The sequence below is a fragment of the Mauremys mutica genome, chromosome 14 (genome assembly GCF_020497125.1).
Source record: "Mauremys mutica isolate MM-2020 ecotype Southern chromosome 14, ASM2049712v1, whole genome shotgun sequence".
Classification (NCBI taxonomy): Eukaryota; Metazoa; Chordata; order Testudines; family Geoemydidae; genus Mauremys; species Mauremys mutica.
Window position 1 is genome coordinate 13,857,832 of NC_059085.1, and position 26,485 is coordinate 13,884,316.

Consider the following 26,485-nt stretch of genomic DNA (forward strand, 5'->3'; position numbering starts at 1 on the left):
AATTTATCATCTATCTCTGTAACTCTAGCTAATATAACTCTAGCTGTTAATCATCCATATAAATGTCAAATCACCTATATTAACAGGCCACTTCATCTTGAATGGTCCCTTGAAATATGTGTTAACTACTTATGCTAAACAATCTGTTCCATCTTGTATTTAGCTGTGACACTCTGAGTAAGTTTTCCAAGAACTGAAGAGCTCTTTGTAAACTTGAAAGCTTGTCTCTCTCTCCAGCAGAAGTTGATCCAATAAAAAATATCACCTCATCCATCATGTCTCTCTAATCTCCTAGGAAGCTTTTTGCCTCCGTGACATCTTGTGGAAGAGAGTTCCACAGTTAGTTGTGTAGTGGTGTGTAGGTTTTTTATCATGTCCTTCATCAGATTTAAATTTTGGAGTCTCTTAATTTCATTTAGTCTTTGGATTGCTCAACTTTGGAGACCAGATTTCTTATTCTTCTATTGCAACAGTTGTCTGTAAGAATTTTCATCTCTTGACACAGCTTATTTGTTGTGAAGAATCTTTCAAAATTCCTTCATTATTCGATCATCAGCCATCACATTCTTCCTTGGGAGACCTCATTTCTCTGAACTGCCTTTGCCTTAATTCCAGTAGGCATATGGATCTGATGATACAAAAGAGGCACCTATAAGTTTACAATACTCCATGTGTAGGATGTTTGCAGACCAAGAAAGATACCCACTGGAATCATCAGTCGATTTGAATTGGGCAATCCAGGCTGGAGAATATTTCTATGGTATAAGCTATTGTTATACTTGATAGCCTCCAGTTTTTGCAGTCAATTTTTGCACTATTCAGTTCCTTTATTTACCCTTTTCTGTTTCCTCCCACTCATTTTTATGATCTGATATAATGGACTATAATCAGCTTTGCATAATTCTCCTTTCCTCAAGGATTTTTTGATGGACAAGCAATGGGTAGTCTATTGGATAAGGAAAATTTTACAATTATTTTGATTGATCATTGTAAAGGACAGATAAGTAGACTTACCCTCCTGAGTTTGCAGACTTTCATGACAGCTTCTGCGAGGCTGGATTATGTAAATTCCAAAATAGATTTGCTTTCTTTGCATATGGTATCATTCTTCCAGCTTTATAGAAAGGCAGTTCTCTTCTTTTGAAGGGAATAGTCTTTGTGGACATCCTGTATGCTACTGCTTTTTTACAGGACCATGATCTGTTTCGGTATGGAGGATTTCTTGTCTACACACTGTATGTTCATTCTGTGAGGCAAAGAAGTAGAGGAGCAAATAATTTGGGGCAGAAAATTCCAAATGAAGTAGGTGGGGAGATATAAAGCCAATGTTGCATGTTCCTATGCAAGAGTGACCTCTGCAGATAGCTCTGTGCCTTAGGGACTTTGGATGACAGCAAGAGGACAAACCACTCTTTGCAAAAAGCCCCAGTCTGAGACAGCAGATAGCTGTAGTCCTATTAATGTTGCCTTCAGTAACATTAGCTTCAGCTTTGCACTTATATTTCCCACACAGAGAGAACCATGTTGACAGGGCGGAGCCACAGGCTGGGCAATACCAAGTCTTTATGTTGAGTCCTTGCAATGGTCAGTTTTCATTGCTCACATTTGGAAGGCTGTTTTTTCCCTTTTTGAGGCCAGAATCCTCTGTCTCTCTCCACCCTCATAGAAGCAGTGCGAGAACTCTAAAGTGCACCGTAATACCTTATCTAAGTTTGCTTACACATTTCCTGCAAGTTTTATTGGTTGGCTTTTGTCCTGATTTTACAATTTGCCCCTTCTGGTGGATTAAATCTGTTCATGTTAGCCATCTTTTGGTGACAAAGAGAACCTTAATTAGGATTTTTTTGGAAAAGGTAAAAACAAAATGATGAAAATGCAAAAAAGGGCCCCATTAAAAATCAAAGCAGTTATAGACACAAACAGTACAGAATAAAGCCTGGATTTCTGTATTTTGAACTGAGGGCTCTTTTTACAAAGAATAATCTTGGTGAACTTTTTAACAAGTGGGGTAATATGAAGGAGCAAGAGGGGTCAAGTTAAATTTTTTTCTTTAAAGCCTTGGGGCAATAGTTTATATTTAATCTGACCATTTAAAGAAGCAAATGTCTTCTTTTTTTGCATTCACCTTTTCCTCTGTGGTTGCTTAATAATGAGGGAATTATGCCACTGTGTACAGTTTTTCTGGAGACTTAAGAAGGAAAGGCAACTTTAAGTTTACCTACACAGTTGACTAAGGGCTTGTCTACACAGTGGGATAACGTGCTGTAAGGTGGTGTGATTTTTAAAGCACGCTAAGTTGCTGTGCATTAAGACCTTTCTGTTATACACTAAAGGTCCCTTAGTGTGTTTTTAATGTAGTACTACTACCAGCAAAATCTGAATGGACCAATTCAAGTCCAGCATTTTAGTGCATTTTAGAAATCACGCTCCCACAGAACGTATTACACCACCATGTAGTCAAGCCCTGAATAGCTTTTAACCTGTTGGTGCAGATTTCTGTAAGCATGAATACATTTTTGCACGGGCACATCACATCAAGAAATTCATTCCTCTGTGCTGATGCTCAATTAAATTTGCTGAGAGTTACATAGAACTAGAGTACATTCTGGTTTATACTGCAGGTCATCACATGCAGTAAGTGCAGGGCTTTGGAGCTGTGCTCTGGCTCCGCTCCAGCTCCAGCAAAAACCTGCAGCTCCACTGCTCCGGAGCTGCTCCACGCTCCAGCTCCGGGCTCCGCTCCAAAGCCCTGGTAAGCAGAATTAAGTTCAGATCCTTAAACTAGCTGGACTACTTAAATGCTGGAGAAAGCACTTTGCTGTCTAGAAGTTTGGACAGGGTACTCGAGGATAGGCAAGCTTTGTTTTGTGTTTATAAAATCATCTGGTTTTGGTAGCTGAAGGATTTAAGTCACATGAAAACTTTAGGGATTTTTTTCTTTCCTTTTCACAAGAAAAATAAACCTGAAACTCTAGTTCAGATTTTGCCCAACTTGGGCCTCATGGCATTTCTTTAAACAGCACATACCTTGGCCATGATGTGATATAACTTGCATCTAGAGCTATCTGAGGAAGATAGGAAATGAAGCATTCTGTGCTGCTTTAGGTGGTGGTTGAGGAGAAGCCAATTAGAAATATTTCAGGCCACCTTTAACTTCAGATGTCTTTGTACACTATGAACAAAGTGCAGTGTTGAATATTTACCCATTTTGAGTGACCTGCTTAGTCCATAGTTTCATGAGTGAAAAGCCATCTGAAAAGGGTGTATTGTGGGGGTCAAAATACTAACAGCTGGTGGTTCACTGTTGGCTTGAAAATGAATATTTATGACTGAAAAGACAGAAAACACGCAGGAATCGGGGACTAATTTTTGCAGCTCTTGCCATTTGGTATCTTGCTCTTGAGGCTGAAGAAGAAGAAAGCTAAGAAACAATTTGGGGAGGAATTACTGGAAATGTTTAGATGGCCATGTACATCTACATATGTACTATGTAAATACAGAAATATAAAATACCTACTGTATGTACAACAAAGAAGCTTGATATCTCCTGCAACTAGTTGTGTGCTGCGATTGTCACTTGGATACTAACTAGCTGTTTCTTCCTTTATAGATATAAAAAGAAGTGTGCATTTGTAGCCTGTAAATGATGTAGAATGATTTAGTGCAGCAATTGATTGATTTAATGAAAGACACTAAGCAGCTGCTGCCATCACTACTAGTTTGCTCCAGAAAATGGTATAATAAAGAAATAATTGACAGTAGGACTGTCAAGTGATTAAAAAAATTTATTGTGATAAATTGCACTGTTAAACAATAATAGAATACCATTTATTTAAATATTTTTGGATGTTATCTACATTTTCAAATATATTGATTTCAATTACAACACAGACTACAAAGTATACAGTGCTCACTTTATTTTTTATTACAAGTATTTACACTGTAAAAAACCAAAAGAAATGGCATGTTTCAATTCTCCTAATAGAAGTACTGCAGTGCAATCTCTTTATCATGAAAGTTGAATTTACAAATGTAGATTTATGTACAAAAAAACTGCACTCAAAAACAAAAAGTGTAAAACTTGTAGAGCCTACAAGTCCACTCAGTCCTACTTCTTCTTCAGCCAACCACTCAGACAAACACGTTTGTTTACATTTGCAGGAGATAATGCTGCCTGTTTCTTGTTTACAGTGTCACCTGAAAGTGAGAACAGGTGTTCTCATGGCACTGTTGTAGCCAGTGTCACAAGATATTTATGTGCAAGATGTGCTAAAGATTCATATGTCCCTTCATGCTTCAACTACCATTCCAGAGGATATGCGTCCATGCGTTCTGCTTGATAACAGTCCAAAGCAGTGCAGACCAACGCATGTTCATTTTCATAATCTTGAGTCGGATGTCACCAACAGAAGGTTGATTTTCTTTTTTGGTATTTTGGGTTCTGTAGTTTCCGCATCAGAGTATTGCTCTTTTAAGACTTCTGAAAGCATGCTCCTTGTCCCGCTCAGATTTTGGAAGGCACTTCAGATTCTTGTGTGTGAAATCTGCAGTGAAAGTGTTCTTAAAATGAACAAAATGTGCTGGGTCATAATCTGAGACTGCTATAACGTGAAATAGATGGCAGAATGTGGGTAAAACAGCAGGGGACATACAATTCTCCCATACAAAAAAGCTACATTTGTAAGTTGCACTTTCATGACAAAGAGATTGCACTACAGTACTTTTATGAGGTGAATTGAAAAATATTTCTTTTCTTTAATTTTTACAGTGCAAATATTTGTAATAAAAAATAATGTACACTTTGATTTCAATTACAACACAATACAATATATATGAAAATGTAGAAAAACATCCAAAATATAATAAATTTCAATTGGTATTGTTTAACAGTGCGATTAAAACTGCGATTAATTTTTTTAATTGTGATTAGTTTGGGTTTTTTTGAGTTAATCGCATCAGTTAACTGCAATTAATCAACAGGCCTAATTGATAGCCTTCATTGCAAATAAGGAAGCTTTCTTCCCCCCAGCTGAACACAACTCTGGGAGGATAAGGGAATTTTTTTCGGGGGGGGGGGGAAAGAGGGGGAAGGGGTGGGGCATAGCTCCCCTTCCATCCCCTAGCACACACCCCAAAAGAGAAAAGTTAAAGGTACAGGGCCCATGTGGGGGGAGAGAAACTACTGTATCTAAGCAATTGCCTTTCATTATATATTTAACCACTTTTTAAATATTCTGAGACCTGATATTCTAAGAGATTCTATCCTATTTCCTTCACCTGGGGGAAATCGATTATGCAGAACAGAACGTTATCCAACGTACTCTCTGGCAAATTCTGCTTTTAAACATTTGCATGATAGTTTCCAGAGCATTGGCATCTGGAGGCTTCTGCTCATTCATCTACTAAGAAATCCTGTGCCCCTGGCCACCTTGCTCTAGAGTCACTGTTATTGGCGATCACTGCAATGGCATGTAAGTGGTCTGGCAGCATCAGCAGTGAGGAAGCTGATGCTGGCTAACAGAACACCAGCTGCTCTGCAGCTACAGTGTTGTAGGACCAAAGCCCCTGTGGTTCAAAGAAGGGGAAGGGCTGCTTAGGGGACAGAATGTGCTGGTTGGGGACAGGAGGAGGGAGTAGAAGGGAAAAGAAAAATAAGGATTATAGACTGGCTCCGAGAACAATAACTTTATAGAAATGCTCATGTGATGGAGGGTTTGGGGGAGAAGTTCCCTCAGTTGTGCTTTGCCTTCTGAAATACCATCTCCTTATTTGGATCTCAGATTGTATGTTTTTCCCCTTGGAGCCGTATGTATTTGTCGCTCTGGAAGCAACTCTGTTATATTTACTTTTTATAATTAAGGTGTATCACACAGCATATTATGTGGGTGAGCCAGAGAAACCAAAGTAACTTAGAAATCTGTTTTGTATTTATGAGCATAATTATTTGTGAATTGCTTAAAGAAAAGATTTCTTGGGTTCACTGAGCAGTAAACCCAAACTAAATTGCCTGACTTGAGCTTCATTTTGTGTTGACTCTATAACTAAAATAGGTGAAAGGAATGGCTGCCAATTTATACAGCTCTGTGAAAGATTACTAATGTATGTGTTAAATGCTGTTTTTTCCCCACACAAATCTTATTAAAACAGGTTTAATTTTACTGTTCATTTATGTCCTGCCATTGCAAAAATTAATTTTTTCCCTTGTCTTCATTCATTAGACGTTTGCTGACCAGGTGTTCGGAATTTTCAGTTGGACAGTTCCTGTTGCTGTAGCTATTTCATGTTTTGGTGGACTTAATGCATCAATTTTAGCATCATCTAGGTAATACACATTTTGGTTCTGTTTTAAGATGTTCATAAGCACTCTTGGCCGACTTAGTTTATCACACATAAAATCAATGAACACTTCTAATGTCCGTGCCATTAAAGAATATCACAATAAAATAACTGTCCTCAATAGACTTTAGTTTGTATATTCCAAATCACTAGTCTGTCCCGTTTTCCCTACCTTCCAGTCGCAAAATGTGACTGCATAGCAATATGAATAGTACACTGTAAGGTATAATAAATGTTGTACTAAGTAAATCAACCACATTGTTTCATGCTGTTGGTCAAGAATTGGATTATTCTCCAGTTTTCTTGTGGAGTTAATAACTTAATTTTCTTGTTTTCCTGTTTAAATACTATGTTTAAAGCTTAAAAATGTATTAAATATATGACCTTTTGTGTGAAGCTTTAAAAGTTTTAATTAGTATGACAGTCTTTTTAAAGCTTCAGCGATGTCGTGGAAATTTTCTCCTATTAATTGACTACAGACATGACCAGTACAAGCTTCAAAAGAGTTTTTATAATTCTTATAAAATCTTGTTTGTCCATTAACATGCATATTTAACCTCCCCCTACTGGAAAGAAATGTTATTTTGAAATTATACAATAGATAAAATTAGAACATTGTTAGAATTATTTATAGAAATTCTTATGTACAGTCACTTCCTTCAGGATCTGATCATAAATCATGTCTCATTGTTGCATCATGAAAATTACTAACTTGATGTCAATTCTTAAAATTGTACCAAAATGTTTAACTAACGTTATACAGCTGTAATTATGGATGGTTTCTGCCTCATAACAATGAAAACCTACTTCAGTAATCACAGAAGTTTACCTTTAGCGCTGTTTTATTTTAAATGTGTAGAGATTTACTTATACAGACCTACATAGAGTACAAGAATAGTTGAATACACATGCAGGTTTCTTTGAGGTTGTTCTCATAACATATTTTTACACAGCTGTCTTTCTTTCCTTGGCTCAAGATTTACTTCTTGTGTCCTTTACAGGCTATTTTTTGTAGGATCCCGGGAAGGTCATCTCCCTGATCTATTGTCCATGATCCATATAGGGAGGTTCACACCTGTACCAGCACTACTCTTCAATGTAAGTTGCTGCTGCTGCTTTTAAGCTGTATGGAAGTGTTTGGGATACGAAATAGATCCAAAATGGATTTTTTTTTACTTGGGTTGGAGTTCATGGACATATAAGGTCTGTATTGTATATTACATTAAATGATCTTTCACTTGTGTTAATTAGTCTCAGGCATGAAAGATGACATTAAGCAAAAAAAAAAAAAAAAACCTTGAAAAACGTATATGTCACTTATAGTTCTTCATGGTACTCATGTTCTTTCCCAACAGTGTACTATGGCCCTCATTTATCTGACTGTAGAAGATGTCTTCCAGCTTATTAACTACTTCAGTTTCAGTTACTGGTTTTTTGTGGGACTATCAATAGCTGGGCAATTATACCTCCGCTGGAAGGAACCAGATCGACCCAGGCCTCTCAAGGTATAAATTAATGAATTAATGTAAGCAGAATTAGTTTATTTTTAAGATCTTTCCCCTACCCCAGTACATCCTACAGCACTGTCTGAAATTTGAACCCATATGCTTTATGTCTGAAGTGTTAGATTGTGAACTCTCAGGGCACAAACCATGTCTTAATTTTTGTAAAATGCCATGTGTTGCTGTCCAGTGTTCAGTAAATAGTCCTGCTCTAGCAGACTGGCTCAACTACCAGGTGAAAATGACTGACTGATATTCCTCTTCATTTTTTCAGTTCAGTCACTAGTCCATCCTTCTGCCATCTGAAAAATGGTTCATGTGATTGAAACAGGAGCTACTCTTGCTCTTTGGATTATAGCTCTCTCTCTCTCTCTCTTCCCCTCTTCCTTAGTCCCAGCACTATTGTGTGAAAGTTAGGGAGGGCAAATTAATCTTGCTGGTAGCATCTTTGCTACCAAGGCAATCTTTGGAGCTGTTGTGGTATGTCTGAATTCGTAATTCCTTTAGCACCTTTCTCTGGTAAGTTTGATGCACTTCATTAAACTAACCATGCCATTCTTGACTCCTGAAGGGCAATGTCTCAGTGCAGTGGATTTGTCTAAAAGCCACTCTGCTGCAGTGAAAAGCTACTTTCAACATTGCATAGTTATCTTAACTATTGCACATGTGACTCAGCTTCTGTTCTGTGGTTCTGCTGTACAGAGTGTTGTCCTTGTGTCCACGTAACATGTTTCTAACTAGCCAAATACAAGTCCACCCTGTGCTGTTGTGTGTATGGAAATTAAAAGCTTGATTTGGAAAAACGTTATGTATTAAAAGTTGCAATTACAAAAAATTGCATTCCCATCAGAATGCATGTAACTGTTGATATATGAAAGCATTCCAAGAATGTCCTAATCTCTTTTTCTCCTTTTCTACAGTTGAGCCTATTTTTCCCAATAGCTTTCTGTATATGCTCAGTATTTCTGGTGGTGGTGCCTCTATATAGTGACACCATTAATTCATTGATCGGAATTGGCATTGCTATATCTGGAATTCCAGTCTATTTCATTGGAGTCTACTTGCCCATTTCCAGAAGGCCTCCATTTATCAACAACATCTTAGGTAAGCGCATGTAGATTGGGAGATTTCACTGTTTGCTAGACTTGAATAAAGACACTTGCAATAAATTTTAAATTTGTGTGAGTGATCACATATGAGCTGAATGGCAGTGATTGGAAAAAAATTCATTATTTTTCTGTATTTTACATTTTTTAGTGTATATTTTATAGCTTCTGTCAATCTCACCAAACACATTGAAAAATCTAAATCCAAAAGGAAGGCTGGCTGTAATTCTAAAATCACTAAATCTTTCTGGACTCAAGCAAACATGTTGTCTTGCTTCACTTTAGTTGGAGCTTGATCAGCTGCTTGAAAATATGTAATGTTTATGCTATTCAAAGCTGGGGGTGGGGGGAAATCTTCTCTGGAGCTTTGCCTGTCATATCTTTGTTGAGTAATCCTTAACTGGACAATTCAATCTTCTCTTGCTGCCTACTGCTTTGTTTTTTACAGTTCAGTAAAAGTTCCCACAGTGGTTGTTCATAAATCCACTGTTAAATTACGTTACTTGGCTTTATCAGTCAGTGCATGGATCAATTATCAAACCGTATCAGTTTCTTAAATGTATACAGAAGCCCTTCCCCCTCCCACACTCTTTGGAGCTTTTACTTTGTAAGCCTTATCTGTCTCTTTTAACAGGGAAAACAAATTTCAGTGTATTGTATACCCTACTGGGTGCCTGGGAGAAAAAACTATGTGACCATTAGGGCATCTTTTAAACATATTGTTGGTTTGTTTAAAAAAAAAAAAAAAAATCCAGACTAGACCAACAATGGAACTTTACCTTGTGTTGCAAGTGTATCCTTTGTGTATATTTTAAAAAAAAAAACAGAACTGAACACACTTCAAGACTAACTTTCTCTGATCTATATGTAGTCCAGTTGGCTTAAAGTTCTGTTTAAATAATTTGCTGCTTTTATGATGATGATACTTGGATATTCACCTGGTTTATCTTTAATTTCCTATGCAGGTGCTATCACTGAAGCCACCCAGGTGCTTTGTTACAGTGTTTTGACAGAGATGGACAGTGAAGATAAGAAATTAAAGACTAAATCTAACTAAATATTTAAAGCAGTTCCAAAGACAGCAGAGAACCAAGCAAAAGTTACTAACAGGAATAGAAGAGGATCAACAGGGAATATGGGGCAACTGAAGAACCATTGGAGCCAGGAACAGATGTACCAGCTATTACTGAAGAGGGATGCTTGGGTGCATCATACTCCCTGCCATGGTCTGTAGTTGAAGTAGTGTCAATTCACATTATTATGGGTAATCATTAGCCAGTCACTTCAGACATAGAAACCATGTCTGAACTATTCATTATAGTTTGAGGCCAATGGAAAATCTCATAGAAATGGGAAAACAGATTCTAGAATAGTAGAACTGAGTGATCAAATTAAACGTATTTTGGAGAACTAGGTAGCAGAATAATGAATCATTAAGTACAATTAGGGTAACCAGATGAGAGACATGAAATATCGGGACACTGACCGAGCAAAAAAAAAAAAGTGCCAGAGCATAGGATAAATGGGTGGGGGCTGAGCACCCACCTGCAGCTCCCTGCCCTGCCCCCCCTCCACCACACCAGCTCACCTCTGCCTCCCATGCTTGGGGAAGAGGCGGAGACAGGGCTGAGTTTGGGGCATGAGCCCCCTCCACCTGTGCGCCAGTGGGCAAAATATCAGGACAATTTGCATCCCAACCGAACATCGGGCGGGAGGCAGGACAAGTAAATATCGAGACGTCTGGTCACCCTAAGTACAGTTCAAAACTACTCCAAGTCAGAAGTGACCAAAAGCCACTCAGTGGCCTATGTGAAGTGACTTGCTTGGGAATCTGCCCCTTATCCCGGACAGGTATCCATAACAAACATTCGTTATTGGCAGTTGCAGCAGATTGAATCAGCATATAAAGATTGCCCTACCCTTTCTCCTCTAGAAATTATCATTTCAGTGAAAAGTGGTGGGGTCTGCAGAGAGAGAATTCCAATCTCTAAAGCTGTTTTGCATTGCACCTTTCACATGCTCCCAATTGCCTTTTCACAGAAAAAACTTACTTGATTAAAATGTTAATATTTACATATGGATTGTTACCGGTTTTGCGATGATTGATTTGTTTCTAAATGGTTCAAATAGAACCCCAAAAAGTAAAATACTTAAGAGGCAAAAACTTAAGCTTCCCTATTTAATAGTTTCTTAAATTACAGCAAAGAGACCAGACATTTTAGTTTGATTTTCAATACTGTTCACCAGAGGCAGTACTTTTACATATTATAAAGACTTTATAGTAGAACTAATATGTAATACCATGGCTGTCATCTCAGTTTGAAAATTTAGATGTATAATAGTGACTGACATAGAAGAGAAATCTATTTATACATAGAATTCAACTGAGAGACATTGTGGGGAAAAGGGGAAATACTTCCTTGATCTGATGTGCTATTAGTTCATCTCAACGGTTAGTAATAAATGCTAGAAATAATTGTACTACTGAAGTAAAGATCAAATCACCTTCAAGATACTGGGGTTCTAATATATTCTTGCTGGGTCTGCTCCTAGACACTTTACATACCAATGATCAACAATATTGAAAATATAACACTTAAGTTGAGAGCTGAAACACCTGGGTATCACTTGTTTTTAAGAGGTTCAAAATTGGAGATGATTAGCGGGATAGCAAACTATAGCCCTGTGGTGAAATATAAATACGTCAACTTATTTGCCTGTGCTTGAGAGTCAAATACTATAAAACCAATTTTGTCACAACTATAGCTAAATTAAGATGAAATACAGCTGCAAAAATGGGTCTTATATTCTGCCTTCTTTGTGGCACAGTGGGATGACCCTGTTTTGCAATCTTGTTAAAAAAAACTTAGTATCTGTATCTCAACTTATTTAAAACATCAGGTTTTTTTTAAACTAGGTAAACTGGAACCTTGCAATCTTAATTATTTTCTATTCCATGCTAATTTATTTCTCTGTAGCTGAAGAGTGAGGTTTAAAATAAATCCCATCAAACCCACAGCATGCTGAATTGAAAGGCTCTTTCTTTTGGAGTCTAAAATCTCTAACTATATTTTAAAACAACTTCAGAGGTATTTAGTTCTCTGGCACTTATTTTAAGTGTGCCATAACTTCTACCTTGTTTCAGTTGTGACTTTTTTTTTTATGTAAACTTGCAGGCTTTTGCTAGGTTTAGAAAGCAGTACATTTAATTTACCATCTTATTCCTAGTAAATTGAAGCAGAGTCTAGTCCAGGAGTTTATTTAAACCTCAAACCTTTTCCTTGTTTTCCTGACATTTAATAAAAAGTGGCATTTAACACTTAAATCTTGCTGTGGCTTATTACAACCCAATGTACTATTAGGGGAAATTCCATACATTTAAAGTTTGAGATTTGTTTAAAGGATTATAATAGGTAGTTCAAGGTCTCTAACACACTGTGGTTTTATTAAGAACTTTGTGCACAGTTTCTGAGAGGGCTTAGGATAGGCTTGAACTTTAAATGAAAAAAATACAGTCTCAAATTCCACTATGCTGAAGTCCTTTCTAGTGATGGGAATTAAGTGCTCCTCACAGTCAGTGCTATAAGCTAGAAATTCTAAAATGCCATGATTTTCATTGTGATTTTAAATTTAAATTAATCAGTGTCCTATTAGCCACTGCATAGGCTCTCCTGTACTTAAATGCAAGGGGAAAAAAAAAGTAGTAATGCTATGGAAGGATGATGGGGTGGGGGGAAAGTAGGAGTGAATTAGCAGCAGGCAGTGTTCAAAGATAGGAAAGGAAAATGAGTTTTTTGAGGCAGACTTGTAAGATGAGAGTTGAGACTTTAGTATTTAATCCTAGACTACAGTTGCATTTTCAGAAGTCTTGTATACAATGACAATAAGTCCTTTTCCTAGTTTTAGATAATGGCCAAAACCATGCTGACCTCCAAATTCCACAAACTGAGGTTAGAGGATGATTTCTCAAACTTTCACGGCCTAAAAAGTGATGATAGTGCTAATCCTCAAGCCAGCTCTCCCAAAAATCATAGCTGACACTTGCTATATATTTGGCTTAGTAAACATTGCTAGACCACTGACATGCATGCTGCACCTGTTGCTACCCCACTAGCTGCCTAACTACTCTTGATTGTAGAATGCCAGGGACTGAATCAGGGGACAAAGAATAGAATTCAATAAATAACTCAGTTCTTATTTTAAAGACATTAATCTCACTCACACAAGTCGTAATTGCTTTGATTTATTGAACTCTATTTTTTGTCTCCGATTCAGTCCCTGACATTGCTTTAGTGTAACTTCACTAGAGCTCTAGCAGAGAATGCGAGTTGATGCTTGTGGCTAATCTTCATGAGTTGTACACCACAAAAACCTGTATTTCAGTTTGATATTGACAGAAGTAGGTTTGTATGCAGTGTTGTGTCCATGTCAGTCCCAGAATATTAGAGACAAGGTGGGTGAGGTAATATCTTTTATGGGACCAACTTCTGTTTGAGAGAAAAGTTTGTGTTTACACACGTCTGAAGAGCTGTGTAAGCTCAAAAGGTTGTCTCACCAACAGTTGGTCAAATAAAAGATCACCCACCTTGTCTCTAAAAGTTGCTTTGCTGTCAGTACAGTCACTACTGTGATATTAGTTACTAGTGCAAGGGAAATAACCACAAAACTGTATTTGCTTCTTCCTCGATTTCAAGTACCATTTTTGGGTGCACTGATAATTCTGCCCTATTAGCACTTTACCATTAAAATCTAGAAGGTGGAGGCCACAGCAGTGGGAATGTCTGATATGAGAAGGCCATAACAACCCTGAGACAGTGATGAGTTTTACATAAATCCCCTTATCCCAGGCAGGAAGGGAAAGGGCTACTGCAATATAGGCACCAGCTACCAGAATAGTTACCCCAAAATAGTCTGTCCAATAGCTTAGGAAAGTAAGTATAATGTTAAAAAAACAAAATAAAACAGCTGTGATGATGGCAAACTAAAGTAACTTAACTAATTAAACCGAGTCCCTCTAACCACTTAGCATGGTTCTTGTGATAGTATTGTATTAGACTATTAATGTTGGGAAAAGCTAATGTCCTATAGCATCTTCATATATTCAAGAGATGGATTTCCCAACCACTTTCTTCTTTACAAAATAAACACTCTACTGCACAGATCTACCATTCCGAGTTAAGATGAAAGCAGGTGTGTATACTAATCAGCTGAGGCCTACAGTCTGAGATTTTGATTTATACAAAGATGACTGTGGCTTTGTATAGAAGTTGACGTCCCCAGTAGAGCTACTCACTGCAGAAGGCTTACATTTCAGCATTTTGAATCTTTTAGCTCAATTAAGGAGTAGAAGCCAAGTTTTTAAAGAAATAGCTAGTTACAGCAAAATTTAAAAAAAATCTTTTATTTACAAATTCAAGTGTATACTTTACATTACTCTTTCAGTGATACAAAGGAAAAGGTGTCTAGCCAAAAAGCCCTAGGACATGTCTAGAGATTGACCATTCTTTTCATGTATACAGAGAAAGCAGCTCTTAGAATAGTAATGCAGCTCTTTCTTAAAGTCCAGATTGCCTCTCTAATTGTAATACTCAAATTAGAAAATTAAGCTTTCACTCAAACAAATTTGCTTCTGGATAAAAAGTCACATTATGAATGACTTGCTTTACTTAACACTCACTCATGGAGTTAAATACTACCAACTTGAAATTGCAGATGCTTCCTGGATTTTAAGTACAAAATTATTTTTTAAGCAAACTTCATGCCAGAAAGTTCAATTTTTGCAGACTTCTACTTTCCCAATGGCTCAGGTTAGGAAGTGTATATAATCAAATACAGTATCAATTCTACAGATCAAACAGATGGACAAGGACAGCTTCCTTTTAAACTGTGACATTTTGTACAACAGTGGGAAGCTATTTGTTTTACCAGAAGGAAATGCTTTTCCATTCTTTGAGGTCTCACCTTAACATTTCCATAAAGAGCTACCAAAAGCAGCAGTAATTTTCTGGACTTTCGCAGGGAAGTCAAGAATAATATGCAGGCAGTATGCTAGTATTCAGATTATTTAGTGTTAATCAGAATCTAAATCCTGGACCCCATCATATTCAAACTCCTGCAGAATATCAGAGTGGTATTTGACCCATGTTCTGCTCCTGAGACCCCTGCCATCTTCATCATTGAAGCTCCCATCAGATTCTAGAGAAAAACAAAACACATTAAATGCTTCAAACTACATGTTAAAATCTCTTTGTAGTTAAAGATCAGTTATGATTCTGGAACTATTAAATACTTAACCTGCCCACTGCCAAAGAATTACAAGTTCTGCATCAGATGAGTTTTGAGTTGTACTCCTTTTCAAGGCAGTGATGCTAACTTTGCACGTATAGCATCTTTTAACTGAGGGTTTCAATGTAGCTAAGAAGTCTCAATTTTAATAGGAAAATGGGATTTACCCAAGATCAGTGGCAAGAGTTAGGAACTGAATTAGTCTCCAAACCTCATATGCCTTATAGTGCAACTCTTGACAGTTAAACCAGCTTGATAAGGATTTCTAATGAAGAAATTCCTCAGTCAGCCACTGAAGATGAGTTCATCCATTTAAGACAAACATCAAATGAGAATCCACAAATACAGGTTACTCCGTATGGCATAGAAGGGCCAGGTAGAAGTATTTTCCCTTTGTTCCTTAAGATTTTTCATGGAAAGAAGGGTTTGCAGAAGTCTCCATCACCTCAGTTCTAATGGGCTTTCACAACACTGAAAGACTTAAAAGGAATTGAGAAGTTTAAATTCTACTTGCCAATACTTGTTCAAGTGTGAGATGCGTGAAAATGAGGAACAGTTTATTCCTATCATCCACTGATAGCTGTGGAACAAATCATTCAAGACTACCTTTGAAGTCTCCAATTTAATGTCTCCCATTCCCCATGAACATCCCCATTCAGTAATGATTCCACCTTAGATTGTGACATAGCTAGCAAAAGTGAACACCATCGGAACATTTAAGCCTCATCTCCTAAATGGGCAGAAGGGCAGGTAGTACTGACAATGAAATACCTCCATCTTTTCCTTCCCTGTCTTCATCTTCCTCAGGAAGGAACTCATCTTCATCAGGATAGTCATTACGCCAATTATTCTCATTGTTTTCATCATCTTCATCATCATATATTTCTTCAGAAATATGATCATCATCCACCTGCATGTCAATAGGGAAAGGACTGTTCAGAGGAGGAAAAAAGTCAGAAAAACGAAGTGATTTCTCCATCAGTCTACATAGCGTAAGATGAGGAAGAAAAAAATATTCACTAGTGATACTTAGTTACAGTAACACCATCCAAGAGTTAAAATGATGTATTGTAGCCTCAATGGGTAAGACCACAGTCTGTTCAGGTCTGGCATAACTTATGTTGTTAGTGCACGCAATAAAAGTTTAGTACTGTGTTAAGGAAATAAAACTATCCTAATAGAACACCACTGATGTGGCTGCACCATTACCTATTTTGGGCACTGCTGAAATTGCAAAATTAATTCCACCCACTCCAGTTGCACTTCAGTGGTTGAATGAATAGTAGTTTTGAGGAAAGTTAGCTATTTAAAGTGAAAAGTGATAAAGCAGTGTTTAATTTTGGTGAAGGGAAAAAATGGATCAGAGGATATGCAATGAAAGAAAGCTTACCAGCGCCTACTGTTGAAATATGAAGTCATCACAACTGAAGCACAGTTCTCTCACTATATATAATGCACAAAAATTGACTGAAACCTTAATAGTTTAAAGTACTCAAATTAGGAAATGCCAGAAATAAGGCTGCCTATGCAACCTTATTTTGGCCCTCTTTGTGCCACCTTTTGTGTAGGCATAGCTGCTCATCAACAAGCAGCAAGTTTGACTGTTAGTCCTGGAGACCCACACAACTGAAGTATGAATGACCCAGATTCTTTTCTTGCTTGTGCATTGTTTACCAAGTTCCAATCAGTTACACATGTGCAAAGACAATGGGAGTTACATAGGTGTGTTATGTCGGGCATAATTTTCCCTGCCAATATGGAAAGAACCCAGGTTGAGTTTGCAAGGCTGGTAGTCAGAAAAAGCATATTTGATACAAAAGTCATTGAGCTACAAAATGCCATTTTGCATGGTCATGATTTTCAGACTAGGACAATGTAATTGAAACATGTTTGTTTCCATTAGCTTCTTTCATTACTACATAAAGTCTGGTTTTTGATTTCCTTATCCTTACCAGTTCATATTCCTGTGTGTAAGGCTGCACAGAGAGGATGTTCTGGATCCAGCCAGGAGTCGCTGTTTCCATGTAGTAAATATCATAAACATAATCCTCTTCCTTCCCATGGTGTTCTAATCCTTTATCGTTCTCAGATACAGTTAAACGCTCACGGATCATTTCTACTGCATTGCAAAGAATCGCATCTGGATCATCAGTTTTCTGTTATCAAAAAAACCACCACCAATATTTCATTGAAATGACACATAGTGAGTTTTTAAGTGAGCTATAAATAAAACATTTATCCTTAATACCACAGATAGGGCAAAGTAAAAACATTCTGCAAGTTATTTTAAAAGTTTGACTATTGAAAGCTTTAGATTGCTGATGCTCCAAATAAATTACAGTATGACTATCTGGGAGCAGGGTGGGCACACTGGAGAGTCTTTCCATAATCCAAACATTGTCTGTATAGTTAATGGATAGTGTGTGTTCACAGCAGTTTTTAATAGAACGAGACTTTCAGCTTATATTTGAAAATGAAACATTGAACACTAAATAGAAAATCCACCCATTTTGCTCAGCTCACCAATCTGTCCATTTAGAACACCTCAACCCAGAAATGGAAACACTGATTTAAATGGGCATTTCCAAGTGTACAGCTGGCAGATGTCAACCTACTGAAAAGTAAATCTACAGCAGTTCAGAGGCCTACATACCAACTAAAGAGTTTCCAGTCAGTTTTAGCATTTTATTTTAGGGAGCAATTTCATTAGTGTTTTTTTTCTGGTTTTGGATGGAGGGCTCCTCATACATTCATTTTTTAGGCAGGAAGATTTGCCTATATCTGTAACTCAGACTCCATATCACCCATAAATAACAACTGTAGCCTGAAGAAATTCAAATACAGTCTCCCCCTCAGAAAGTTAAGCCATGGTCGGCCTTCGAGAGAGAAGCAGTAGCACTGGTGTGATTTTTCTACTACAGCATTTTAAAAATAAAGGTTAGAGGCAGCTGTAAACAAAAGCAACTGCTTTCTTGCTTGAAACTACTGCTACTTAGCTGTGTAAACACATAACAGATTAAAGGTGAAACATGAGTTAGTACATCAGATTCAAAGCAAACTGGATGGGTTGAAAAGTCACTGTCTTGTGTCTGGTTTATCCATGGGTAATTCTGAAAGTGTGTGTGTATATATTTTAGCACAGTGATTCTCAAGGAGTTATTTGTGGAAAGGATCCAAGGACTGACTGTTAGGTCAAGACCAGTTCTATACACTCTGCATAAAAACTTGTTATTGAGATTTCTAATCAGCTCTCCCCCTTTATCAACTTGTGTGTCACTAGTAGCTCTTTAATATTAAAGAGTTTTTTGCATCATTCAACTTGAACAGATGTCAATTTTCATTTCAGGGTTTCATGTGTTCAAAGTTGGTGGGTTTTCCATACTCGCAAGAAAGTTTATTCATTTATTTGCAAAGCAATTTCATGTTAATATTTCAAAAAGCTTTCCCCTCCAAAGTTTTGGGCCTTAAATTCACATCCATGCAGCTATTCACACACACACAAAATCAGAAACCGGCTCCAAGGGCACACTGTCCACCCCTTGTTTTCTCATTCTGACATGAAAAATGCGCCCAGTTTATTCTTTGTGATTTGGACATTTGCAAGTTGAAGGTAGAGTTTTCAAGCATTTGAAAACTCATTGCTTTCAGTTAAAAACAAAAACTGATCTAATTTTGTCTTTTATTTTTAAAAAAAGCACAGGCTGTTCCTCAAAGAAACCTGATCCTGAACAGATTTCATATTAAAGAATCTTAGCACTAAAATTATGCACAAGGTACATACTAAAAATTGGTATTTTACAATGGAAATGTTAATATGTTCACTATAAACCTCATCTGTGGTATTGATATTGATATTTCTGTACACAATAAGGATGTGTTCCATGGTTAAAATATAATCCACTCTGAACTACCACCATTTGTGTACAAATTCACATTAGTGATGGAAAAATTATATATACATCCCCCCTCAAATGTGGCTCACCAGCAGTTATACTGCCTTATTCTTATATCTTTATTGCTGGGAAAAAAAGTAGAAATATCCAGAGTTCACCTTGCAAAGATGGTAGGTGCTTGTAAGAAAAAGCAGTTTTATTCATGAAATCTATAATCAAGACTTAGATCCCTAATTTACACATTACTCTTTAAATGAATGGTTAATACACTAAAGGTTTGTCTGCCTCAGATAGAATTTAATACATATAGTTGTGGAAGTGGATACACATGCTTAAAGTGAATAGTTAAATATTTTGTACAGTATGACACTGTTCTTTACATTAATATCTGCTGTAGTAGAATTGTTCAGTTATGTAACAAGGTAAAAAAATGACACCTACACAAAAGTTTAGATTGGTCTCATATTTACAGGGGAAAACAATGAACAAGTCCAAAAGACAGGAAAAGGCTACTGGACCCACTGAGTCTGCCCTATTGTTTGTGTTCCACATTCACAGGAGAAAAAGCTTTCCGGCAGATTCTTCCCCATAGCCAGAATCATTTGCAAATTGTTGGCTTTGGCATGCCCATTGTTTCAATTCCATTTAAGTTGGCACAAACTCTCCCCTTGCTGGAACAGGTGCTTGAGAGAAATTCCACCCATCAAGTTCAAGTGCTTCCTGAACTATTTAGTCAATTCTGAGGTGAGGATAGGGAAACCAGTAAGACGGTCTCTCATCCCCACCCTTACATCTACATAAGGGGAAAAAAATTAGTGGAGAGGGAAATGGAGAATGAAGCAAACGCTGGCCTGGTCTGAATTTTTTTTTTTTTTGGCCTAGACACCTCGCAATTAAGATTAGCAACAATGCTATTGGACTTTTGTAGTGACATAATTCTACCTCTGTTTGGTCAGTCCCAGTGTCAGGTAGTACTGCTATGCATTTTAAAAATCTTTAAGTTCTAATTCAGAAGCAACTGTTAAATGCAACAGGGAAGGACAAAGCTGATTTGTGGAGCCTCATATTTCCAAACCATTAATGATATTTCCATATTAAAAGCACTTCAGTATTTGAGAAAAGAAATGAATTGAGCAGGTTGCATCTCTACTTTTTTGTATGCCAAAGGTGAAGCTACTACTGCTCCTGAGGACTGAATTGAGGTCCAATCTCAAACACACACAAGAACAAAATGAGTAAGTAGATGAGACCATATCTAGCACAAGCTGGGATTTTGACTGCACATTATAGTTCCTATTTTCTATCCTAAAAACAAATCCTGCTGAGTCACATTTTGAGAGCCACTACTCCTTCCCACTTTGCTTTCCTCATGCTTATTAGGCTTCTGGGGGGAAAAGAGATTGAAGCTGACTGAGGGAAATGGGCAATAGCCTAATCTGAACAGAATGTTTGTTTGTAAAAAGTTAACATGCACTTTGAGTGCTTGTTCAAATATTATTGAATGCTGTGTAAGGCTAAACAAATCATTTGGATAAGCACTCTTAACATGAATTATTGCACTGAGCTGCCAGCTGTTTATCAAGATGCAGCATTTTCAGCTGGAGTTGCTCAATTTTTACTGCTGGAAGTAGAATGATTTAAAAAAAATGTTTTTCAGTTACCACATTCTCCTTGCCCACACGGATGTTTACTTCTCTCTCTAACGTGGAAAGTTTTTCATTTTCTCATAGCTGTGATCTATTGGGAATGCTGAATGAGTTTATTCTCATATATGCTATAATACAATGCTTCCTTCAATATCACCCTCCTCCCACCCTACAAAAGCACAATATTCTGTGACCTGCCACAATCATGAAAGAGTTTAGAAGACTCATAATGTGCTGTACATATAGCAACCATGGGAAACAGACAACTTTGTCACACTTAGAATTCCACCAGAAACTGAGCAGAGATTCTTGCAACTTAAAATACGGGTGCAAGATTATAAAAATTAACACCACACTAAAAACAGGTAGAGCTCAAAAAAAAAACCCTCTACTCATCAGTGAGAAGAGTGTCAAGCACGGGCCTAAAGCATTAATTTCAGAAAAGTTTGGAATATTTCTAGTCAGAGTTGCTAAAATAATCTTCCAAACGTGAACTAACAGATAGTGTTTCCTCAGTCTACAGGAAGAGGACATGCCCCTACTGCTGCTCAGACTTGTCAAGCAGCAGAGTTAAAATAAAAAGACTCAGATTGCTATTTTTAAATAGCAGCTGTGAAACCAAAGTCCTTAAGTACCATATCAATCTCACTTTGCTGCTGCTTGTGGGAACTATGAGCATCAGTAGAACCAGGTGTTGGAGTTATTCAGGAGGCAGCTCAGTCAAAGCAGCAGAGGCCTCTTCTCTCCACCAGCCTTCTTTGCAGGTGATAGGGAATTCTGAAGGGTTCGGGACATGCACACAGAGCTCATTTCTAGCAACTAAACAAGGTGAAGCTTTGCGTTTTTTACATCTATTAGCCAGAGGCTTATTTGAGAGATTAAACCCCCACCTAGGGCCCAGAGAAGACACTAGCAGAAATCCATGCACGCTCCCCTACTCCACAGAGCAGGGGTGGGCAAACTTTTTGGCCCGAGGGCCCCATCAGAGTTCCGAAACTGTATGGAGGGCCATACAGGGAAGGCTGTGCCTCCCCAAACAGCCTGGCCCCTGCCCCCTATCCACCTCCCCACAAAACCCCCTCCCCATCCACCGCTCCTTGTCCCCTCACCACCCCCTTCCCTAACCACCGACCCGGGAGCCCACCCCCATCCAACCCCCCTGCTCCCTGTCCCCTGACTGCCCCAACCCCATCCACACCCCTACCCCGACAGGCCCCTGGGGACTCCCATGCCTATCCCACCGCCCCTGCTTCCTGTCCCCTGACTGCCCCCCCAGAATCCCCTACCCTTTATCCAACCCCCCACTCTCCACTCCCTAACCATGCCGCTCAGAGCACCAGGAATGGCAGCCGCACTGCCCTGAGCCAGCCACGCCACCACACAGTCAGAGCACTGAGGTAGGCTGGCGGCTCTAGCAGCTGCGTTACCCGGCAAGAGCTCGTAGGCGGCACAGCAAGCTGAGGCTGCGGGGGAAGAGCAGGGGACAAGCCTCCCCGGCCAGGAGCTCGAGGGCCAGGCATGATGATCCTACAGGCCATAGTTGCCCACCTCTGCCATAGAGATTGTTCCAGGAGGCTGCACTTCTCACTAGGACTTAAGTAGTAAGACCCACCTCACCCATATCTTTTATATTTTGCTCAGGCTAGGTTTAATCCTCCAGCTGTCAGGGGTGTAGTTAATGCCTTCATATTGTCTAAACAGTATAGATTCAAAATCACTGGCAAATATAGAAGAATCTTTCCAGTATGCCCAACTATGCAATTTTACTGCACCAAAATGCAATTTAATTTAGCTAGTCAGTAGTGCATAAGTCTCAATACCAACCTGTGTGTCTGCTGTAGCGATATTGGGATCTCTCTCTACTTCCTCCTCTTGTACTACATCAAACAACTGGAATTCCCCCAAATAACTTGAACTACCATAAGTGGCAGTGCTTTCTTGGTGTGAAGTGTCTTTTTTTGCTTCAGGGTCCAGTTTGGCACCCTCATTTGTCTCCTCGCCATTTGCGTCAAGCGCAATTGTTTCTCTTTCAGCACAGTTTGGCCGGTGGCTGGTTATGATGCGGTACCGGTTTTCCTGCCTCTTCACCTGCTTGGAGGAGCGAAGGTCCTGAATGATTCTTTGAGTGCTTCCTAAAGAGGGTCGCAGAATCTCTGCTGCTTTATCTCGAGTAATAGCTTCTTGTACATACTTCTGAACAGGCTCATTCTGGACAGAGAGAAAGGAGGAGGGGGGGAAAAGTCAAACTACTGACTTAAAAACCAGAATCACCCTCCTCCCTAAAAGAGTTTTGTGCATATTATTGTTACAAGTTACCAAGACTGGAGTAAATTGAAAGATGCAAGTCAAAAAATTTACTACTGGTTGTTTACTTCATTCAGTTGACAACAGTCTAATCTATTTCTATTCTATATAGGTTCTTATACCACACAATTGTATCTGCATGTCTTCCAGCAGTGCATTAACCAACATGACAAATATGTCCTGTTTGTTCTCTTATCCACCACTCAGGAGAAGTGTGCGCTGTGGAATATCTTGTTATGGTATGGTGGGTTGTCTGGAATATAAAGTTATTACTATGTATTTGTTAGAGAAGACAAGGTCAAAAAACATGCTTGAAGTGAAGAGTGGTGAGGTCTGTGATGGTCCTTGTACTTGGGGGAGTTCATTCCACAGTCTCAGGCTAGTCCCCAAGAAAGTTCTGTCTTCTGCACAGATGAGCTTTACCCTCATTGCAGGGAGTTCCATTGTGCCAGAGGAGTGAAGCTGTCAAATGCCGTCTTCATCCCAGAGTTTCAGTTGGTCTTTTATGTATCCTGGGCCCAGGCCATGAAGTACTTTAAAAATAAGGGCTGGGAGCTTGAACTTAATTTGAAGTTCTAGGAGAAGCCAGCGCAGAGAGCAGAGGAGCGGTCCAAGATGCTTGTGGTAGCCTGTGTTGCTGAGGAGACATGCTACAGAATTCTGCAGTAGTTTGAACTTCCTAGGCACTGAAGGCTTTAGGGCCCAGTACAAAGCATTGCTGTAGTCCAGTTGAGAGGTGACGAAGGCATGGTAACTGAGGTCATCATGCACCAGGATGAGACAATCACCCACGCATAGGAGATAATAGAAAGTGTTACTCATGGACACATGACCATTTCATGACCATTTCAGCGAGGAATTAAAGAGCCCTCTTAAACTATGCACTGAACTGACCAATTGTGGGTGTGTACCTTCAATCAAATGAAACCACACCATGGCTGTGAACTCTTCAAAATGCTTTCCTCTGTCCACTAACAACACTTCTGTCTTGCTCATTCAGCCAGCTATTTTTCCATTAAAGAGCTGAGCTCATCCAAGTCCTGGGCCATCTTGGTGGTCATATGTTGTGAAGGACAGGCTGAACTGTCTCATCTACATATTGCAGACATCAGAGTCCATGTTTGTCTGACTAGTTCATCTAATGGCTGTCTATAGATGTCAAAAAGTACCAGAGAGAGAACTGATCTTGGTAGGAGTCCACAAGCAAGGAACCTAATAGTGGAAGTACAGCTTCCCCATCACTACTCATTGGGTCAGTCCCTCCAGGAAAGACTCAAATATTTTAGCCCTTTACACTGGACCCTTACCACCACTCTCAGGTGAGAGCGAGCTAGTCAGTACATTTCTCCGTATTTGCACAGGACTTACAGGTGACAATGGGGGAAGAAATACATTTAAAACAGGACTATAGAAAAACATTAAAATGGGTAGGGGGACTTTGAGGCAGGTGGAGCACCCAAAGCAACCTCAAAAAAGTGAATTCGATGTTGACTAGTTTTCAATATGAAACCACCCCTTCCTCTGGGCTTGGTCTGTAGGTGCCAACATGGCAGACCATTAAATGACTGAGCAGCGGCATCCCTCAGAGGAACTTAACGGGCAGGACAAAGTGGTGTCCGGCGCCCAAACAGGAGAGCCCTGGTCAGACAGGAGATGTGTAATGGGGACCTAGTTACCATCAAACCCCATTCGCTGCCGGGCTGGTCTCTGGGGCCCAGGCAGATTGGCCCAACCTGGAGGCAAAGGAGAGAGGGAGGCTCCGCTAACCAAGGGGGGTGGCCAGGGCCGGGCTCCCCACAGAGCAACTCAGGGAGGGAGCCGCTCTGGGCTGGCTGGGGGAGGGCGGCGGACCAGGACCGGACCGGACCGGACCCCCGGCGCTGGGCCCGGCCCTGCGGTACCTGCGAGGACACGGTGGCCACCAGCTTGAAGAGGCTCGTCTCCACCGGGTCGCGGGGGGCGGCGGGGCCCGGCTCGGTGCGCTGCCGCTTGCAGGCGATCACCAGGGCCTCGGCCGGCTCCGACCCGCCGCGCTTCCGCTTCACGCGCAGCACCGCCGCGCGCTCCATGCCGGCCGCTGGGCCGCACAGCATGCTGGGACAGAGACCCGCCACGAGCCGCGCTACGCTATGCCCCGCCCTTTGGGTGCTGGGGGCGGAGCTTTTTACTAGGCCCTAACCCGCCCCCTATTGGGCAGGGTCCGGACTAGGAGTCCCGCCCCCTTGACGCGCCCCTCTCCGGCCGCGTGCGGTTCTTTTTCCCGCAATGCAGTCTGGGAAGACGGTGGCCTGCTGTTCCCGCGCCTGACAGGGCGGTAAGGACCGGCCGCCCCGCCGTGCGGCGCTGGCCCTGAGGGGCGGGGCTCGGCTCGGGCCGCCGGCCCGGCGGCTGGGTTGGGCTCTGCCCGCGGATCCCTGCGCAAGGCGGGGCCTCCGCCCGTGCAGGTCCCCGGGTCCTCCCTGCTCCCGGGAACGGGCAGCCCCCGGCTCTGGTCCTAGGGCCACTTATAGCCACCGGGCTCCCACCGCCATGTTCCAGGCCATGAGGCGGGGTCCCTCCCCCGCTCCCGCCCTGAGGCGCCTGCCCTTGTTTCTGCACGTGAGCGCCCCAGTCAGCTGCCATGTCCGTAGGCTCAGCGTGTCAGGGCTGGAAGGGAGCTCCGGAGGGATCTAGTCCAACCCCCCCTGCTCAGAGCAGGGCCAATCCCCAGCTGGGCCCCAGCCCAGTCCGGGTCTGACGCTTTTCGGTGCCAAGGGCCTGGCGATCTGGGGGCGGAAAGCGTTACATGAGACGTAGGTAGGCTTTGAATTGCTCTGCACCCTTTGGGGCCCCACAGCCCCTGTGCATGCCTGAGCCCTCCGAACCTGAGGCTGTTTTGCCTGTCAATGGGATTTTGTTGTTGTTGTTGCCATTTCCCTCTCTGTGTCTGTTCTGTGACCAAGCGGAGGTTGTCACGGCTGCTGTTTCGGTGTGTTTCAGAAATGCTACATGCAGAGATTTTTGAGTTTTTTAAACCGTAAAACAAACTTGATAATTAAAAGAGGAGTTGAAATGGAATTCTAGGGTTGTTTTTAATACTCAGTGTTTAACGTGGTGTTTATTTAAAATCTTACTTGCAGATAGCGTAGCAAGCGCTACGAAACAGTTCTGCAAAACGTGCATGGTAAGAAACCACTTATGGTTTTCCATAGATCAGTTACAAGAAGGGTATTGACTTTTTGAGACATTATGTAAATTGTCGAACTTGTGTGTTATTCTCTCTTCAATTATTGTATAGACAACAAACAACACACTACAGAAGTGTAGTCACATTGCTTAATGCTTATCTGGAAAGTGCTGAAGACACTACAGTGATGAGCCTACTGTAAAAACCTATACAGAATAGAATAAATGCCATGTCTTGAAAGAATCCC

General features: G+C 40.2%; 3 protein-coding genes across 12 annotated transcripts in view; 2 read left to right on the forward strand and 1 right to left on the reverse strand.

Moving 5' to 3' along the window:
* Positions 1-12,270, forward strand: part of SLC7A6 (solute carrier family 7 member 6) — a 46,851-nt gene extending 34,581 nt beyond the window's left edge. For both annotated transcript variants that reach the window (XM_044987761.1, XM_044987762.1), the window contains 5 exons: positions 6,219-6,322; positions 7,338-7,434; positions 7,692-7,841; positions 8,759-8,942; positions 9,910-12,270. In XM_044987761.1, the coding sequence (XP_044843696.1) occupies positions 6,219-6,322; positions 7,338-7,434; positions 7,692-7,841; positions 8,759-8,942; positions 9,910-10,001 (627 nt within the window). In that variant the 3' untranslated portion in view covers positions 10,002-12,270. The remainder of the gene's footprint in view (positions 1-6,218; positions 6,323-7,337; positions 7,435-7,691; positions 7,842-8,758; positions 8,943-9,909) is intronic.
* Positions 12,271-14,353: 2,083 nt separating this feature from the next.
* On the reverse strand, positions 14,354-25,210 carry SLC7A6OS (solute carrier family 7 member 6 opposite strand). Its single transcript, XM_044987074.1, has 5 exons — positions 24,974-25,210; positions 22,593-22,976; positions 17,182-17,385; positions 16,001-16,139; positions 14,354-15,139 (listed from the first exon to the last, which is right to left on the reverse strand). The coding sequence occupies exons 1-5, from the start codon at positions 25,163-25,165 to the stop codon at positions 15,015-15,017; spliced, it is 1,044 nt and encodes a 347-aa protein (XP_044843009.1). The 5' UTR covers positions 25,166-25,210; the 3' UTR covers positions 14,354-15,014.
* Positions 25,211-25,282: 72 nt separating this feature from the next.
* PRMT7 (protein arginine methyltransferase 7) overlaps positions 25,283-26,485 on the forward strand; it is a 44,863-nt gene continuing 43,660 nt past the window's right edge. For 2 of the 9 annotated variants that reach the window (XM_044987073.1, XR_006573411.1), the window contains exons 1-2: positions 25,283-25,386; positions 26,192-26,235. The gene's annotated coding sequence lies outside the window, so the exon portion shown is untranslated. Of the gene's footprint in view, positions 25,387-25,461; positions 25,869-26,191; positions 26,236-26,485 lie in introns of those variants that run through there. The other 7 variants (XM_044987066.1, XM_044987069.1, XM_044987065.1 and 4 more) reach the window with 6 other exon arrangements.